The sequence below is a fragment of the Manis javanica genome, chromosome 2 (genome assembly GCF_040802235.1).
Source record: "Manis javanica isolate MJ-LG chromosome 2, MJ_LKY, whole genome shotgun sequence".
Lineage (NCBI taxonomy): Eukaryota > Metazoa > Chordata > Mammalia > Pholidota > Manidae > Manis > Manis javanica.
The window spans coordinates 86,883,836-86,903,889 of NC_133157.1; the positions used below are offsets into that span (position 1 = coordinate 86,883,836).

Here is a 20,054-nt window from a genome sequence, read left to right on the forward strand (position 1 = left end):
ATATCGTAGTAGTCCATGGGACTTCTGGGCCTGACATAGCTTGGATTTGCTTTCAGAGGTGCTGTAGTGAATCAGAAACATTTTCTGAATATTCCGGACAATACTCAACTTTAATTACAGCACAGGTTCCACCCTGTGCTGCTGTTAAGATGTCTAGTGCCATTTTATTTCATATTACTGCTTGGTGCATTAGTTTAACTTTAGTATTAAGGCCTTTTGAGTAAAATTGGTTAAGAATTTGATATGCCAAATTACATCTTCTAAACCGTGAGATGGCATAAAAATGGAGGCGAGGTGATCATACCAATGAAAAACACTCCTAGTCCATTGATGTTGGAAGCTTGGGAAGTTTACAGGGTGTGGGATGTTCTTAACCCAACATCCTTGCAACCAAGGAAATCCCAGAGTGCACCTCCTTACCCACCCTGGAGGGAGCCATGGCCAGAGATTAGTTCCACACAGCCAGTGAGGGCCGTATGGGGCTAAACAGATACCAAGGTGGGTTGTCCGATCTGTGGCAAGCCAATCTGTAGCCTGTAAAGTTATAATATGTGAACAGTGGTCTTTGGGAAGCCAGCTTAAATATCGGGTGAAGCTTGGGCGATGGTTGTTAGAATGGTTTCTTTAATCCCAGCAGAAGGGTACCTTTTAATTTAAGCATCCTGCCATTGGAGTAACCCAAACGCACTCATCCCAGATTTGAAAAAACTGCTTTCATATCTGTGATGATTTGCATGGAGAATTAGAACACTGGAAGCATTGTGCAATTGGGGTAGAACTATAATGGTAGTTATATTCTTTGTAGCATCATAGGAGAAGGGGAATTTATGGCCGTTAACTTATTGAGACTTTAGGCATGAGAAAATGCTTTGATAAAACAATAAGAAAACACTTTGCAATCTTTCAACATTAAGAACAGACTAATCGTTTAAGAAAACTTTGTCCTTTTAACACACAGAAAACAAAATTCTAATTTTACTGTGGATCTGATTTCAAGACTCATTTCCTTTAATTTCACATAGCATGACCATATCAATTCTTCCACAAACTTTCTACCACTTTCTTTTTTACATTCAGAGTTCTCCCTCTTTAAATAACCAGCTGTACCTTAGAACAAAGTTCCCTTCTTTCACCCTTAACAAAATGCATTTCCATTCCTTTGACCCTCTCTTATCAAAACACACATCGTTTTTAGCATGCAGAGATGTTTTCCTTATTGTTTTAACTACTTTTAATTAGAATTCAAAACCATTAGAAACTTTAGTTTTCAGCACAATTTCTCAATAAGCACAAAATGTCTACTTAGCAAAACTTTAAAGTTCTAGGTTACCATAAATATTTTCAAGCTGTATGGAGGTATACACTCTGTAACACACTCTAACAAAATTATTAAAAAGTTCAGTTACTATACTTTTTTAGTTCACTCATTCTTAAAAACCATGCTAGATTACTTTCAAAACCTTCACTGAACATGACAAAGTCAAGCCTCTCTTTAAGCATTATTTTCTTTTGAAAGATTTAAGCCAGGCTGTATTCCAGAAGATAAATTTCTGTCTCAGGGAGTCTAGTTTAAAACCTCCCAATTTTTGAGAATAATGATGAACCCAATAAGTACAATAGATTTCCAATAAAAGGATTCAGAAAACCAGTTTTATATTGTAGTAGTCCACAGGACTTTTGACCTTGTGGCAAAATTAATTTACCTGCCTAACCATATTATACTGCATACTTCTCTCAGGGGCCAAGCCTTTCTAATCAGAGTGTTTGTATTGAGGCCAGGCTTGTGCGCAGAAGAAGACACTTCTTTTTCAGGGTCTGGGAATCAAATTTCTCCCAATTATTCAGAATGCAAGCCAGAGGCATTTCTGGATTTAAACTTGAAGAGGATGCTCCCACCAGGAAGAGAGAGAAAAACAGGTGTGCAACACCTGGTTGGCCTTTTCTGTGAGGGCGTCCCCTCGCTTTGGAGCCTGGGTAACAGTGGTCAATCACCTCCTCTGCCAGGCCTACTGGACTTAAACACTCCTTACCAGTGTGGCCTGCACCTTGCTTTGATTTCCCTTTTGCCTCTCCACTAAACAAGAGTTGCCTCAGAGCTCTGGATTTAGTGGGACCTTACCACTGTGTTCCTACTTTATGCCTTTCAGGAGTTCTTATCCAGACCCTAATTTCTTCTGCACGTGCTTTAGCATAGTACACTTGGGATCATTCTTTGAGAGGCCCCTATGTGTCTGGTAAGAGCAGGGACTGTGTGACTTCTCATGACCAGAGCAGTGGTCTGTGAGAGTGACAAGCCTGTTCCCCTTCCCTGGGGGCTGTAGAAAAGGAAATGCTGTAGCCCCAGGATGCCTGCCTTTAAGGAAGAGAGGTCAACAGAATAGAGCCATTTACATGCTGGGCTCAGTTTTCAGTCTGACTACTTCACAAACCTCATTTACACTACACAGGAGAAAATGTCACAGTCCCAAGGGGACTGCTTCGAATGAGGAGCAGGGGGACTTTTTCTAAGGCCAATGATAGAATTCAGACAGAGGCTGCCATGGACAGTTATGAAGGGGGGAGTCTATACTCTCAAACACCAGTTTCTGCCACTACCTGGGAATTATCCTACTAGTCACCCCCTGTAAGAAATCTGACCTATGAGACAAAGAGGTCGGGGGTCATCTGTGAATCTTGCCTAGGCAGCAGCCTAGCCTGAGGTTCACTCAGTGCCACTGGATCAATCAGCCAGGGTGGAGATACAAGGACCACTGTCTACTAGTCCGGTCTGCCCTCGGAGTCCACGGATTAGGATAGGAAAGCAGGAAGTAGGCTCAGCCACTCCCCGACATTCCTGTCCATCCACAGGAGAGGGATGAAGGAGTGACAGACACCAGGAAACTTTTCACCCAAGACTAAAGACTGGTAGCTGACACTAATTGTCTTTTAAGTGGCTAACAGGTGCCCAGGCACATATTTATGAGATAAAAAAGTAGGAATAAGAGCAAAGCATGTATCTCCTACCTTGCAGTGGTGAGCACTGGGTTCCGTGAAATTGATGAAGTTAGAGGCACACATAAAGCATGTAAAGAAAATAAAGAGCACCCGTGCCTCACTCAGAGGCCAGGGCAGCCTGAGGAAGCAGGCTGGAAGTCAGAGAGACAGACAGAGACACTCCTCACGGATACCCAGGTGGGCTGTAGGGGTCTGACTCCAGACACACGGGCATTTGAGAAGCTGCTGAAGTGCAGCCTCAGCCTAGACTCTCACAGTTGCCCACGGCCTTCCTCAGTCCCTCGCATCCGAGGAGAGGCCTCTGAAAGGGAATCCTGGCCTCCACCCAGGAGACTTTCCCGGCTCCCAAGGGAGACGGAGGATCCACTGAGGGAGATGCAGGGGAGCCTGTCACTCGAGACTTTGAGATGGGCAGCCAGGCTAGTTCCATGTAAGTGGCTGACGAGCGCCCGATGCTGTGTGCCACAGACAGCTTCCTTGTATTAGGAGAGTGAAAGAAAAAGGCAGGCTCAGATGCCGATACTCACCTACAAAATTATCCCGGATGAGCACCCCAAAATGATGCCGGGTTTGTTGTTCGCAGAGTCCAAGAATGAACTTAGCAAACACTCAATGTAGGAAAGCAAGGCAGAGGCTTTTATTTAGAGATAAAGCGAGAGGACAGAGCTCCTGGCTCAGGCCAAGAGGGGACAAAAGAGTCCCCCCTCTTTATTTTGAAGTCATATGTGAGTCATGTGGGGTGTTTTCTATTTACCAGGTAACATAATTTTTTTAACCTCAATTCAGTATTTTTTGGTTTTTTGATGATACACTATTTCAAACATCCCAATGAACAGACACACACGTACCTACCTGGATTTAACAAGGTGACTATTTTGCCATATATGCAGACATAATGAACACCCCCATCCCACCCATCATATCTTCCTACCATTTCTTCTGCCTTCAATCTTTGGAGCCACCTGTGTTGCTCTCTCAGGGCACTGTCAAACTGCTGTATCTCTTTCAATACAATATTAATTAACAACATTAATTAGTCCACATTTCCTATTTGATTTTCTAGGTTAGAAATTATTCAAAAACAAAGTTTCACAACAACAAATGTTGGCAAGGTTGTGGAGAAAGGGGAACCCTCCTACACTGCTGGTGGGAATGTAAATTAGTTCAACCATTGTGGAAAGCAGTATGGAGGTTCCTCAAAATGCTCAAAATAGAAATACCATTTGACCCAGGAATCCCACTTCTAGGAATTTACCCTAAGAATGCAGCAGCCCAATTTGAAAAAGACAGATGCACCCCTATGTTTATTGCAGCACTATTTACAATAGCCAAGAAATGGAAGCAACCTAAATGTCCATCACTAGATGAATGGATAAAGATGTGGTACATATACACAATGGAATATTACTTAGCCATAAAAAGAAAACAAATACTACCATTTGCAACAACATGGATGGATCTAGAGGGTATTATGCTCAGTGAAATAAGCCAGGTGGAGAAAGACAAGTACCAAATGATTTCACTCATCTGTGGAGTATAAGTACAAAGGAAAAACTGAAGGAATAAAACAGCAGCAGAATCACAGAACCCAAGAAAGGACTAACAGTTACTAAAGGAAAAGGGACTGGGGAGGATGAGTGGGAAGGGAGGGGGTGCAGATAAGAAAGGGGGCCTTATGATTAGCATGTATAATGTGGGCGGGGCACGGGAAGGGCTGTGCAACACAAGAGAAAACAAGTAGTGATTTTACAGCATCTCACTATACTGATGGACAGTGACTAATGGGGTATGTGGGGGGGACTTGGTGAAGGGGGGAGTCTAGTAAACATAATGTTCCTCATGTAATTGTAGATTAATGATACCAAAATAAAAAAAAAGTTTCAAATGGTTAGCTGTTGCTATTTTATTCTCACCTAAGGACCTGCTGGCACATAGTTTTTTAAGGCAAATGAAATCTCTTAAATAGAATTATTTGTACCAAAACTTACATTTATTGCAAATAATTAATTTAATTTTCTTATTTTTCTCAAATATACTTTACCAGTCTATTCTTAGAAGAATGAATGCCTTTTTCCCACAAAGGGCCTGCACAAAAGGAAACATCAGTTTAAATTCTAAGCATTCTGACTCATAAGTGATAAAACCTTTAAGTTGGAATGCTGATGAGTTTATAATAGAAAGAATAAAGTCCTAATTAATGCAGAATGTACAGATTCAGGAAATATAGTTCTCAAAGACAGGACTAACTTTTACCACATGGTTATTTACTGGCAAAAGCAATGAGAGAATAGCCTGGGCTTTGCTCCACCATGTTGGTGGCCATTGGGAAGAAATGGGTTCTGCAGATGCAGGGCGCTGGGGTTCCAGGTTCCCAAAGCAGGTTCCAGGGTCCCATACAAAGAGGACTGTATGCTCAGGCTAGCAGAGGAGAGGGATGAGTTATATCCTCAAGCAGGGGACCTGATTCCCTAAGATCCAGGCAGATGGAGGGTAGCTAAGGGGTAAGACAAGCTCTCCCACAGATGGGACCTGAGCCTTCCAGTCAGGGATTCTCACAGCCTAACTGGTGCTGCAATCCCCCCAGAATTTTGTTATAATGCAGATTCTGACTCAGCAATTCAGGGCAGGGGCTGAGCTTCCATAGTTCCATCCAGATCCCAGGTGTTGCTGATGGTCTGTGGGCCGCATTGAGTAGCAAGGCCCATGTGAATCGAGGCCTTTCTTTTACAGAGAAAAAGGAGAGGAGACAAGTAGAAGGATAAGATGTACAAGGAGAGGAAAGCAGAGAAACAGAAGGCGGCCAAGGATCATGGAGCAAGAGTGAGGCAAAGAACGGGAAACTGGACACTCTGGCCCCTGGTGCTCCCCACCTTCTAGGTGCCAGCCAGCCCCGCCCACCAGCCCAAGGCGCCGGGGCTCAGAGCAGGGCAGAGGGCCTCTTCCTTTAACCACAGGACACAGATTGGCCACAGCCCCGCCGCCCGAGCCAGGTGAGTCAGGGTGCTTTCCCAGATTTTTGAACCAGTACAGGGAAATAATTGCCAGAAGTCAACCCACAGAAGGTGGGGGCCAGGCTGCCTCTCAGGCACAGCCATGCCAGAGACCCACCTAAATCCCCCTTCTCACAATGTGGTCGGGTGCTCAGATCACCTAGATTACTTTGAGTTGATTTTCTATGATTTCTGACACCACAGATAAAAAGGGGAAATGGGGAAAAAACAGAGAAAGGAGAGAGGTGAGGAGAAAAATGTTTATCGACAGACGAAAGCAGGAAAGTATCATCAGATAGAGAGAGAACAGAAGAGGAAAGGGAGAGAGAGAGATACCAAGAAGAGTGAAGCTGAAGGAAAATGAAGAAAAGACACCCACAGGGAGGATCTCCGTGGGGAGCAGGGACCAAGCGGTCACCAGGCCTCACAGGCCTTGGCAGGAGACTCAAGTCCTTGGCCTGACCCCACATGCCTTACTTGGCTACTCATTTTGCTCTGTATCCCTTTGCTGTAATAAATCACAGCCATGAGATGACTACATGCTGGTGCTCTGAGGCTGCCCAGGGAATCATGGAACCTGGGGAGGGACCCAGGGGTCTCCAGACACCTTGGAGAAAGTCTTCCCCAGAGCCTCCAGGAAAAAAAGTACAGTTATTGACTAGTGAGATTTACTTCGGTCAGTTGTGTATGGAGTCAGGTCGAGAGCAGATTAATTCATTACACCATAATGATGGATGCACAGATGCGAGCATGAGCCCCTTCCCTAATGGAGCTCAAAATGTAGAAGAGAAATACCTACACTGGAACATCAAGGCCCACTGAGCTGAGAGGAGCAGCTACAGGGATGGGCAGAGCAGGGAGCTCAAGAAAGGCACCCAGCCAGGAGGTGGAGTCCACTGGCAGAAGGTGGGATCCACGCATTCATTAATTCAGCAAACACTTCCTAGACACCGTGAAGTACCAGGGAATCAGGGAGGGATGGTGGGGTCTCTACCTAAGTGCGTTCCCCAGAGTGGCAGGCAGGAGACCACGTCCGCCTTCACTGTGTGAGGGGTCCACACCTGTCCTCACCTGCATGGCCCAGGATTAATGATACCACCATTCTTCACCTGACCCGCCCAGGGCTGACCTGAAACTGGCAGAAGATGCTGCTCAGATATACTTGCCCTCCAAGCTGCTTAACAGAAAAGCAAGAAATTTCAGTCTCTCAAACACCAGGGTGTGGTGGTGGCAAAAATATGAACCTTCATTATTAACACAACCAAGAATAAGCATGATTAACTATTATTTATCTAACTTTGTAAAACTACTTAATTTCAAACAAAAGTTCTCTGTAAGTAGATGCTTCATTAAGCGTTAATTCTTATTCATTCTTAAGTGATATTGTATTTTAACCCTCGTTTGGACTTGGTGTATTTAGAATTAGCTCAACATTAATATCTACCTCTGATCACACAGCGACTGCTTGTTTAGGAACTGTGAATCCCAGGCCTCTGACACCAAATGCAAGGGTGTATTTTTTCCCCTAAATACACATACAATATTATACATACCAGTAATAATATAACTCCTTTTGGGGTCCCGGACCCGATTCCCATGTGTGAGAGTATGGGTCGGGGTCTGCCCACACATACTAACACCAAGCAATTCTCGAACACCAGCAGGGCATCAGAGAACTCAATTCTGATGCTATCTGCCCAGAGCTGGCACCAGATTCCCAGGTTAAGGACTCCATCCTACAAGACTGCCCTCCACCCCTGACTTCAGACACAGGTCACAAGCCCCGGGCAGTTCCCTGTGCTTCTGACCTACTGACTACAGACGGGAGGTTCCCATGACCTCTCCCTTAGGTTTGTTTCATTAGCTAGAGCGGCCCTCGGAACTCAGGAACACACGTATGCCAGCTTAACAAAGGAGACCATGAAGGACACAAGTTAACAGCCAGCTGGAGAGAGACACAGGGCAAGGTCCCAAATACAAGAGCTTCTATCCTCATGGAGCTTGGGGCCTGGCTTGGTGGCATGTGGAGGCATTCTGGTTCCCCACGCATGGAAGCTCTCCCCGACTGGGCAACAGGATGCAACCCAGCAGAGCACAGAGCAATAAGCTCTCAGGGGTTTTGTGAGGGCTTCACTGCATAGTCATGACTAACTGAATTATTGTCCATTGGCTGATTCAGTCTCCAGCCCCTGCCCTTGGGTGGGGGGTCCAAAAGTCTCTCACTAACATGACAAACACCTGTTTCACCTTTAAGACTCTGCAGTTGTTCCAGGAACTGTGGATGAAGACCAGATATACCTGGGAAATACCTATCTGGTCATCTGAATGACCACATATGTATTTCTTATGACTTATTACATCACAGGAACTTTTAAGTCAGCCAGCCCTAAAACCGCAAATTCTCCTTTATTTTGTTCTTTATCTAATATTCTAACAACTAATTCTTAATTAAATTTCAGTACATCAACATTTACTGATGAACAAATAAGTGCTCCAGAGATAAAAAAAAATTAAATGGGCCATGATCTAGTAAGTTCTAATAAGGAACAGAGCTCTAAGAAAACTCAAATGAGAACAATTTGTTACCCAACAAATATTATCATGTCATTGCCTGTTAGCTTCAAAGACAAGCCATAGGCTAAGGATGGCTTTTTACCTGATACTTGTCCTCTTAACATGAGAATTAAGAAAAATTTTTAAAGTTACACTATATCTTTAGCCTAAATTAAATGTACACTAAGCTGTATTTTTATATTGTGGTAAAATATACATAACAAAATTTACCACTCTAGCCATATTTAGAGGCACAGGTCTGTGGCATTAACATTCACATCATTATTTGACCACCACCACTAACCATCTCCAGAACTTTTTCATCTTTCCAAACTGAAACTCAGTCCCCACTAAACATTACCTTTCCATTCCTCTCCTCCCCAGTCCCTGGCAACCACCTAAACTATATTTTTAATAATAAGGAAAAAGGTACTCCTTCTCCACCTGGCAGTCTTCTTCAGGCCACACCCCTCCACCTGTTGCCCCATCAGCCAACTGCAAACACTATCCAGGTATTTACAACACCCTAATTTTGGAGCTTCTCATTCAGAGCAGACTATGATTTAAAGTCAAGAAATGCAAAATATGTAGTAAGTTTCATATATTTTCATATTCAGAAAGTTAATCAAAATGCAATTCTTCAAAAAGAAGCATGGATATGTAATCAGAAGTAGAAAATATGTCACTGATGGTAAAATAATTTAAAGTAGTTATGATTCTAAAGAATCCCAGCAATCTATCACCTATGAATTAAAAGTGCCACAGATGTCTGAGCCCCTGCCAGAGGAGGACTCACAGCCCTCGACATACCCTCCTGGGGAGACTGTCCATTAGATGTATTTCTAACTGTTTAGGGTCCTTTGGAAATCTCAATCAGAGGACACAAGAATGAATTCATTTTATTAAACAACATTGAGGCAGTACAAACCTCTGTGTTACTGATCAGAAATAAAGCAGATTCATGTGTGATTTATTCCTTAGAATTTGCACTATTTAAAGGAATAATGGGAAGACATTTCCAGTATTTCACTACCTTATAAAGTTGTTTCACTTTCACTTACTTCATAAATTATACTCGGAAGGTGTATTTTAAAATACCACATGAGTCTTACATGCACCTGAAAACACTTTTCAGTACTGTGGGAGGCCCCACTTCTATACCTGATGTGACAGATTTGCAGCAGCATGCAGGAACTGGCACACTTCATACTCTGCCACTCTGACAGGCTGCTGTTCAATAAAGGCACATACCCAGATGCTTTCCTCTCGTTGGTACTGCTTCCAGTTCCTCCCGCCATCACTGAACATCAGGAGGTAGCTGCTCACCCAGTCGGAGCTCCCGTATCCTCCCTGGGTGGCCACAGCTGTGACCTCCATTCTCTTTCCAAGGTCAATCTGCAGCCACTGGTATTTATTTGACACAAGTGGGGTCCAGCCACCAGCCCCTTTTGTGGAAATAGAAACATGAGAAATGGTAAAGAGAAAAAAAACTTAAAAATCTACATTAGCCTGTAAGAATGATGTCATAAATAAAATTTATGAAAATCACAGTTTCAAATTCTGGAATATATAAGTCTCAAAATCATACACACACACAAAATACAGGTTAAATGGACAAAGCCTACCTACATAATTGCTTTGGTTTTTTAGCTCATAAGCCCTGACCTCCTAGTATTCAGGAGTTCCAAGAAGTCAGAGCACTTAATGCAATGGTGGACAGCCCAGCACCATGCCATCGCATCAGTGCTGGGGACTGGGGTCTTTACTGGCCTTTATGCATGACTTGCCACTTGCCAGATGTAAAGGGAAACATGCAGACCATGGCAGAACTAGAAAACCTTAATTCTGGGTTCCAACCTTGAGCTGGGAAAAAAATGTTGGGGAAGTGTGGAATGCCAGTAAAATAAAGATGGTCTTGGTATAGCCCTACACTCAAGATGCTTACAGGCAGATAGGAGAAACATTACTTCAAAGAACAATCTGAAATGCAGTGTGGCGGGGACAGACGCATAGGTGATTCCTGTGCAGCGAGCACTCTGAGAGGCAGCACGGTGAGCAAGAGCCCAGAGTGAGTGAGTGTTAAGACACTCAGACAACAGGTGCCAAGCAGAAGTGACTGTGTTTTGTTTTGTCCAGATCCTACAAGAAACAGAACTAGGGAGACACCCACAGATGTACTGTGGATATATATTCTTCTTGTAGTTTAACAGAAATACGAATTTTCAATTTGGATTTAGATGTCATATTGATTTTTATTTTAAATGAATATACAACACAAATTTGTAAGTAAGTTTAAACACATTCTGGAACTGATATTTTGCTATACCTATGTCTAGAAAACAATAGTGTTGTGTAAACAATCCCTAATATAATTAAACTAGCTTTAAGAAAAATTTCCACACTGTTCAGACACCTAACTTGAGCATCTCACCATAGTAAGGTATGACACTTGAGACATTTATCATCTTCTCTTTCCAACACCCGCACCCCATTTGCTGAAGCTGTTAGGACCAAGTGTCTGTCAGGCAGTGTGTGACATGGGTACAAGACAGCTGGAGGGAAAGGGAAGTGGGGCTCCTAAGGCAGGGCATGGAGGAGTCACTGGAGGCCACACCACCTGTTTTTTCACCAAGTCCTCCACTCAAGCACGACATGGACGACCGCTAAACCTAGAGCTTTCATTTCTTCATTTCCATTTCTTATGAGCACAGAGTGGTTTCACCAACTGGAATGGGGGATGACTGTGGCATAAGGACAAAGCAACAGTGCCAGTCAGGGCAGAGAGGGCGTGTGGAGGGGTACGCTCACCAGTCAAGGCAGAGGAGGTACACTCACCAGCCAGGGCAGAAGGGGGTGCACTCACCAGCCAGGCTGGATGGGGTTATGCTCACTAGTCAGGGTGGAGGGGTGTGCTCACACACAGCACCCCTACAGCTATCCGTGCAGACCAGTGGCTCTTACTGATCAGCCTGCATTATTAAACATTGCAAATCTTCAGTAAATCCACCTGGGAACCAGCACCCCCTGAAATGGAGTTCAGCACATCCTAATTACTCTTGTAGGGTCACCAGTGCTTAAGCCATGACAAAGGCACTCGCCCCTCCAGCTTTTCCACTGCCCACACCACAGACTGTCCTCTGCCACTGCCTGTCTCCCACCTCAGCCCCTTGGCGGAAAAGCCGTCACAATTTATACCAAAGAAAACATGTCCCAAGACCCAAACTGTATAGGATAAGTTTCCAGAGCCTGGGAGGCCACCCAACACAAAACGTCCTTCCCACTACGAGGGGAGCATGAAGGGTACGTGATAGGGCACGAGCAGGACTAAGGTGCATTGAGCACCTGGACACTGGCACCTGCTGCCAGACACCCATGGTGTCACTGTCCCTGCTTCCAGGTGAAGGCGGGGCCACAGCCAGGGTGCTGGGCTTTTCAGTTACTCATCACTGAATGGCCTGTTACGTGTCATTTTTACTAGACAAAAGTAATAAAATGAAGAAAACAAAACCTGTCACGAGTATGTGATGTGCTAAGGGCCCTGCCAAGAGCTTCTCTTGCTACTCTTACATCTTCCACACACCTCGAAGTGGACCAGTGAGCCCATCTCCACTTCGCAGATGAAGATGACACTCATTTTAGGTCCCTGCAAGGATGTTTTATTCAACCTTAGCTCCGTTTTCATTATCTTCCCCTTCTAAGATCCTATCCCTATGGTTTAGCAGTTCTTCAGTACTGTTTATCAATCACTGGGCTTGTCTTATATTGATACATCAGGAGGTTTCTGCCTCTAGTTAGCCCTGTGTGGTTGCTCCCCCAGCTATGGTTGGATCGGACACAGACAGTGACACTGCCTTGAGAGAGGGGGGACCTGAACAGGACACTCAGCCAGGGCAGGCCACCAATCATGACAATGACTACTGCTCCTGGTTGGTGGCCCCGGGGCATGCACTATCATAAAGAGCACCAGCTGGCTTTCTGCAGAGAAGGAAATTAACCAGAGGTGAAGAAAAGTAAAATAAGTTCAAGCCTTCTTCAACTTTCACAAGTACCAGAGCAGAAATATCCAAGGAAGCAAAAGTCAGATGGGTCAGTGTGAAGTGAGCAGACCCACCCATCTCCACACCAAGCAAATAAACAGCTAAACTGAATGTCCCCAGGGAGAGTTTCCCTCCAAGATCATTATTACACTGTGTCAAGTGGGAGCTCATCCAGCAATACGCACTTAAATGCATCTTAATTCACAGAAGGCTCACTGCAAGTTCCAGGCAGGGTCCAGGGTGAATGAGAAAAGGGCTCAAAGAGCAGAAGCCCACTGCTGCTTTCCCCTGGAAAGATGACAGGGTTCCCAGAAACAGGGACTGGTGGGCAGGCTCTGGGGATGCTCCCTGGCCACCTAACTCAGAGATCTCTGGGTTTTACATGCTGAAGCTTATGCCATAAGTCTGCCTATGTTGCTGAGGGCAACTACTTCTGCTCTAATCTTAGGAAGCCATTCCAGTATACTACATACAGCATTTCGGGCTATCAGCATGTAAAAAACGCAGAATCCTGTCTCCGGGCCTGTCAAGGTGTGCTCCGACTCCCTTTCAACTGTGCTTCCCGCATTCTGCTAGCAGCTAGCAGCCTGAGCAGGGGAGGATGGACCGTTCCCCAAAAAAAGTGCATCCATAAGGAAATAAGGCACACATTGGTGCCTAACTGTAAAACAAATTTAAAGATGTGAAGATACCCTACCATGGCTTTGCAAATGGACTATTCAAAGATAAATAAAAAATAAGTGTATATTGCTCAATTTGAGATTTGCATTGAAGACCAGTGATACTGAGGAACAGAAAGTATGCTGTGACAATTCACATGTGACTCCTCTAGGCTCTGTGCACAGCAGCCCCGGAGACAGCTTTTAACACACTTTGGCACTGAACATTCCTCACTGCAGCTCTTTCTGCATGAAATAAACAAAAATCTCTTGATGCTATGTGCTTTGCTTTGTCTCTCTCATATTACTCCTGGCTAAGCTTTAAAGGAACATGCAATAAAGCAGCATTCAGATCTGAAGCTTTTCAGTTCTTACTTGTTTGAAGTGCTGCATTGACAAAACTATAAGATAGATTTGCTAATTTCTCACCTTAGAAATAAAAGGAAGCATTGCTCAGCAAGCCTATGACCAATCTGAACATGTCAAAAATACCTCATTTATGACTGAATAAAATGTGTGACTGAGCTTCTTTGTTCATATACCATGAAATCTGCACATTTACAAGGAGCACGACCCCAGGATGTGTTCTAATTCTATGAAAGCATCCATGTGCACTTTTCAGAGCAGATGGGATTTCATATCATCCTTGGGGCCATTAGGGAGAGCAGCATCTCCCTCTTGCGTGGAGAACAGAGGGGACTCCGGGCAGCCCAGAAGGGTAGGAGGTCAGGCACTCTGCTCCATTGGCCCCACTACTTCTCATGGATGCACTGTTGTTCTTGAGGCAACATCTTTTTATTTTTAATTAAATGTAGTATAAGATGGTGCCAGGAAATATAAGAATGATCATAATTAAAGCCATAAAAACTGAATTACCCATTCATATGTTACTTCTCAAGTCAGCCAAAAGCCTCTGGAAAGAATATTCCATGATGATGGAACTTTTTTTTTAAGGATGTTATACAGCTTAACTCATTAAAATTTGTAAGCACACTATGAAAGCCTTGGATGAAGAGGCATTTACAGATTACCTGTTATACAAAATAGAGTATTACAATGTGAATGGAAAAAGGCCTAAGCCTCACAATATGTAAATGCTACTACAACGGAGCATTTTTGGCAACATTCAAAAGATGGCATTGAACACATCAGAGCAAAGCCTGCGTGCCTTGGTTTCCTTGGAGGGAAGTGGCAACCAAAGGAAGTCCAGTGGTGAGATCACAGAGGGAACTGAAAGGAAAGGAGCGACACACAGCAGCAATTCACCGGAGAATTCCGCTTTATTACAGAAAGGTGCTGGGTTATATAGGAAGGGGCATAGGGTGATTGTGGTGTTACTTCTATGGGGCTGGTGGCTGTTGGCTAGGTGCTGGGATTGGGAGGGGGGCGAGAGGTGATTGGGCTTCAGGTGGCACCGGCAGGAACCGAGGACCCCGAAGAGAAGCCAGAAGTTTGCCATCTTACTGGTGGGGACCCTTCATTCCCCCCTTTCTCCTCTATGGGGTTGTGGATGTTGCTTTCTCTCTGACTGCTTCTTGCTGAACAGGGGTGGAGAAGGGAGTGAGGGCTTGAGGATTGGGAGGAAAGGGTTGATAGGATTCCCCACAGTAAGATTGAGTAGATGTGGACTTCTTCAGGTTGGAAATCAATGAAGGTTCCCTGTAACCATAGGTCGAGGACCTGTAGATTCCAATGGTGCCAAGAGGATATGGGTGTCAGGAGACAGGCGTCTGTGGCCATTGTTTCCAGGAACAGTTTCCAGTGGAGAGAGAGGTCCATCTCAGCGTGTGGTGAGGAGGTCACGTGAGGGTGAGGGATCTTCTGTGGCCAGAAGCTGGTAGTTCCTGAGTAAAAGCTGGTTGAAAGCTTGATTAGAGATTTTTCCGACTTGGGATTTGATGAACCTTATTATACAGGGTAAGAAGAGACAGACGAGAAGAATGACTATTATGGGGCCTGCAATGGGCCAGAGCCAGGTAAGGAGGGGGTTTGTTAGTATTGACGAGAATGGGTTGGAATTGGAAGCAGAGTGGAGACTGGAGGCAAGGTCGGTGAGTTTGGTGATGTCAGTTTCTACAATGCCGGATTCATTGATGTAATAGCAGCACTCTTCCCGGAGGAAGACGCAGGTGCCGCCCTTCTCGGCTGTAAGCAGATCTAGGGCCCGCCGGTTTTGAAGGGTGATTTTAGCTAGCGAAGTGACCTGTCTTTGGAGAGAGGCTAGGGAATCGGCAGTGGATGTCAGGGCTCCCTCAAGTTTGGCGTTGAGATCTCTAACTGCCCATAGAGAGTGACTCAAGGCTCCTCCCGAAAACCCTCCCCCAATGGCTGAGGTGATCAAAGAGATACCGACCATGATAGGAAGGAAAGCAGCCCTTTTTGTGCGCGAGGGAAAGGGAGGTTGGAGCTCAAGGAATTGTGCCATGCTGTAAAGTGTAAACTGTGGGATTAGTGTGACGAGAATGCAGGGTGTATCGGAGTTGAGAGGCAGTGAGTTGAAAAGACTGCCATTACACCAAAAGAAGTGCCCCGGTTGTGTAAAAGTCTTAGAGCCGGAGGTAGGGGTGTAGATAGAGAGGCAGTGAAGTGTGCTGGAGGGGGGTGGAGTTGGGCCAACGCAGTGGTGGATGGTGAGATTATCTGCGTATTCTGGTTCCCATAGGGGTATGTCTGCCAGGGGGCAGAGGGGTTGTCCTTCTGCATGGAAAGAGTAGTTGGAAATATTGAGGGGCACGGCGGCCAGCAGTGGGCGCTGTAGTGATGCGCAGAAGAAACAACTGGCGGTGTTGACGGTGTGGTTGAGAAAGATGGTGGTGTCTTGAATGAGCTGTAACCAAGAGTAGGAGGAATAAGAAGATGAAGAGGAGCCATCAAGAGTTTGGATAATGACTTTCTCGGAATGTCTGATGTCTGATGCAACTTGAGAGATCTGGGAGCGAGAGGGAACATACTTTCGAGAGATATGAAGGGTACCGTGGGGGGTCGAGGACCCCCCATAGTAAACTGAGGCTGTGACTCCAGCAGCCCATCGAGAGTCCCAGGGATCTGGGATTGATAAGGAGAATGAGCCGTTGGGATATTTCATGAAATGGTTGGAGGAGTAATACTGTGGGTACTGGAAGTCACCCATGTAGTGAATGGTGCAAGACCAGTAGGGACATCCCCCGTAGGTGTCTTGCCATCGCTTGCAATAGGCTTGTCTTTGGTCATAGAGGAAGCAGAGGTAGGGAGAATAAAGGTAGCTGTAAGTGAACACTTCGGTGGAGGGAGGAGAGTGGAGATACAAAGGCTCAGAGCAGCCTTTCAGAGGGCAGTCTGATGTGGCAATGAGGGCAGTAACTTTTGTTTGATGCTGTGTGTAAGTCTGCCTGACTTTGAATCGCCATACAAAGGAGGGTGGGGTGGCGGGGAAGACAATAGGAATGAGGAAAGAAAGCGAGAGAGCAGTAAAGGAGGAAAAAGTCATGATTCGGGTATGGATGGCAAAGGGGGTGCACGGGAGATGCAGAGCTTCAAGGGATCAGAGGGATGAGGCGTGGTAGAGTAGACAGTGTCTTCGGCTGTATCCGAAGGATCTGGATTGTGACTGATGGGTCTTGGGTGTCCAGAGAAGGTGGATCTTGGGTATTTGGTTTCAACCTGGAGATATGAATCCAAGGGGTGACAGAGTTATCAGGCAGTGAGAGCTTGGTGGCTGAGGGGGTGCAGAGAATAACTGGGTGTGGACCTTCCCATTTCGGGGTGAGAGAGGGCCGATCCTCTGGTGGCTTATAAAACACTAGTTGGCCGGGCTGTGAGACAGGAGGATTTTGGGAGGCGGATGGATCAGGAAGGAGCCAATCCTGATATTTCCACAATTCAGTGTGAAGAGAGAGTAGTGGAAGGGCCATATTGGGAGGAATTGGTCCCTTGTGGGAAGGGAGCCCTGGGGGTAGAATCGGGCGGCCATACATGATCTCAAAGGGCGACAAGAAAGAAGGTTTCTTTGGGAGGGCTCGAATGTGGAGTAGAGCTAAGGGAAGTAAGCGAACCCAGTCAAGGTGTAGTTCTAGAGATAGTTTGGTCAGGATGTCTTTAGAGTCCTATTGGCTCTTTCTACTTTTCCCGAAGCTTGTGGTCGATAAGGACAATGTAAATGCCAGGGGAATGAGAGTGACTTGGAGAGGTTCTGGATAATTTGGGCAGTGAACTCAGGGCCGTTATCTGATTGGAGGGAAGTGGGCATCCCGAACCTAGGAAAGATCTGGGTGAGGAGGACAGAGGCAACTGCGATGCTCATTTGTTAGTGGTGGGGAAAGCTTCGACCCATCCTGAAAATGTATCTACTAACACGAGTAGGTATCTGGTATGTCATACAGGGGGCATGTTAGTGAAGTCTATTTGCCAATCTGCAGCGGGGACATTACCCCTTGCTTAATGAGCCGGGAAGGGTCGGGCCTTGAGGGGGGTATTAGGGTTAGTGCGTTGGCAGATGGTGCACTTGCAGGTGATTTGGTTAAGTAGGGTTTTGACTTCAGGAGAGAGAGGAAAAAAAGATTGTAAAAAATGGATCAAGGATTGGGGGCTGGAATGGAACAGATCATGTAAGAGGCGGAAGAGAGACTCTTTGTCCTGGGAGCAGAGGGTGTCTTGTGATAAGGCTAAAAATGCAAGGGCAGATGGATTGTTGTCTGGTGTGTCTTCTGATAGGGCAACTGACCGGGCTACTCTGTCGGCTTTGTTGTTACCTCTTGCAATGGGGGAGTCATCCTTTTGATGTGATTTGCAGTGGACTATGCCTAGTCGGTGTGGGAGTTGTGAAGCCTCTAGAAGTTTAGTAATTAAGGCTGAATTAGTTATGGAATTCCCTTTTGTGGTGAGGAGGCCTCGTTCTTTCCATACTGCTGCGTGAGACAAGAGAATGTGGAATACGTACTTGGAGTCAGTGTACAATGTGAGAGACGTGTCCTGGGCCAGAGTGCAAGCTCTGGTGGCTACAATGAGTTGGGCCTGCTGATTGGTTGTACCAGGGGGTAGGGCTTGTGCCTCAATGACATCTTCGAGGGAGACTACTGCATATCCTGAGTAGTGGGTGCCCTCATGTTTAAAGGAGGACCCATCAGTAAACCAGATGAGGTCGGAGTGTGAGAGGGCTCCTTTGGAGATCGTGGAGTGGCACGGAAGGAAGTTGTGAAGGGCTTCTAGGCAATCATGCGAGGGAGTATGAGGAGAGCAGGGTAGAGGAAGAAGAGTGGCCGGATTCAGGGGCTGGCAGGGGAGGAAAGAAATGTTTGGATTTTGGAGGAAAGAGGATAGTAAGGTCAGGAGTCTGGAGGGAGGGAGAGTCTGTAAACTTTTGTAGGTTAAGAGATCTTTTCGGTGATGTGGGGACAGAACGGTAAGGGGCACTCCGAATGTTAGTTTATGAGCTTCTTTCTGTAAGAGCTGTCCAGTGGCTAATGCCCGTAGGCAGGGGGCCCATCCCCAAACTGTGGGGTCTAATTGCTTGGAGAGATAAGCTACTGGGGCAAAGGATGGGCCATAATATTGGCCTAGGACTCCTAGAGCTTGACTGGACCTCTCATGAATGTATAATGAGAAGGATTTTGACAAATCAGGGAGATGGAGAGCTGGGGCTTCCACAAGGGCTTGACAGAGCTTAATGAAGGAGTGTCGGAGTGAGGATGATAATGGTTCTTCAGGGGGGCCCTTGCTGAGGTCGTATAGGGGTCTTGCCAACAGGGAGAAGTTAGGGATCCACGCTCTAAAATACCCAGCCAGGCCTAGAAAGGAAAGGATTTCTGTCTTGGTTCTGGGAATGGGCAGGTCAGAGAGGAGTCATTCTCTGTCTAAGGTAATGGACTTTCTTTGTTGAGACAGAAGGAATCCAAGGTAAGTGCCAGAAGGGGAAGAGATTTGAGCTTTGACGGGGGATACCCGGTAACCTCTGGAAGCTAGAAGGTTAAGTAGAGACGCAGTGTCAAGTTGAGACTGTTCCCACGAGGGACTGCAGACTAGAAGATCATGTACGTATTGTAATAAAGTGGACTCGGGGTGATCATGATGAAACTGTTTGAGGTCTTGAGCTAGGACTTGTCCAAAAATATGGGGACTATCTCAGAAGCCTTGTGGCAAAACTGTCCAAGTAAGTTGTTCAGAATGTCTGGTGCATGGGTCCGTCCAGGTGAAGGCGAAAAAATCTTGGGAGGAGGGGTCTAGAGGGATAGAAAAAAATGCGTCCTTGAGACCTAGGACTGAGAAGTGGGATGGTGAGGCAGGAATCTGCGATAAAAGGGTGTATGGATTTGGAACTAAGGGATGGATAGGGACAACGGCCATGTTGATGAGGCGAAGGTCTTGGACAAGGCGGAAAGATCCGGTAGTTTTTTAACAGCTAATATGGGGGTATTAAATGGGGAGTGAGTGGGTCTGAGGTAATTTTTGTTTAAGAGCTCTAGAATGATGGGTTGGAGGCCTATGAGGGCTTAAGTGGTTAGGGGGTATTGGGCCTGACAGATATACTGAGAGGGGTCACGTAATTTGATAGAGGCAGGGGGACATAGGGCCACGGAGGGGCTTGTAATGTCCCAAACTTTGGGATTTACAGGGTGTATGAGGGCGGAACCGGAGCTTTCATTGGGTAGAGGGGGGTTGTCGGCTATGAGGGCCATCAGAAAGGGAGTACTGGGGGCTGTGGGAGTGGATATAGTTATGGAAATGTGGAGGAGGGAAAGGATGTCTCATCCTAGTAAAGGGATGGGACACTGGGGCATAACTAGGAAGGAGTGGGAGAAAGGTATGGGATCATCTAGGATTGTGCATAAAAGATGGGGTTTAATGGG

At 45.8% G+C, this 20,054-nt stretch overlaps 2 protein-coding genes across 8 annotated transcripts in view; both read right to left on the minus strand.

Annotated features, from left to right (window-relative positions):
- Window positions 1–20,054, minus strand: part of LOC108394005 (contactin-associated protein-like 3) — a 237,818-nt gene that overhangs the window by 176,734 nt on the left and 41,030 nt on the right. For all 7 annotated transcript variants that reach the window (XM_073228834.1, XM_073228838.1, XM_073228836.1 and 4 more), the window contains exon 3: window positions 9,789–9,982. In XM_073228834.1, the coding sequence (XP_073084935.1) occupies window positions 9,789–9,982 (194 nt within the window). The remainder of the gene's footprint in view (window positions 1–9,788; window positions 9,983–20,054) is intronic.
- LOC140847731 (endogenous retrovirus group FC1 Env polyprotein-like) overlaps window positions 14,469–20,054 on the minus strand; it is a 491,917-nt gene continuing 486,331 nt past the window's right edge. Inside the window, exon 2 of the mRNA XM_073228841.1 lies at window positions 14,469–16,872. Within this exon, the coding sequence (XP_073084942.1) occupies window positions 15,014–16,699 (1,686 nt within the window). The 5' untranslated portion in view covers window positions 16,700–16,872 and the 3' untranslated portion in view covers window positions 14,469–15,013. The remainder of the gene's footprint in view (window positions 16,873–20,054) is intronic.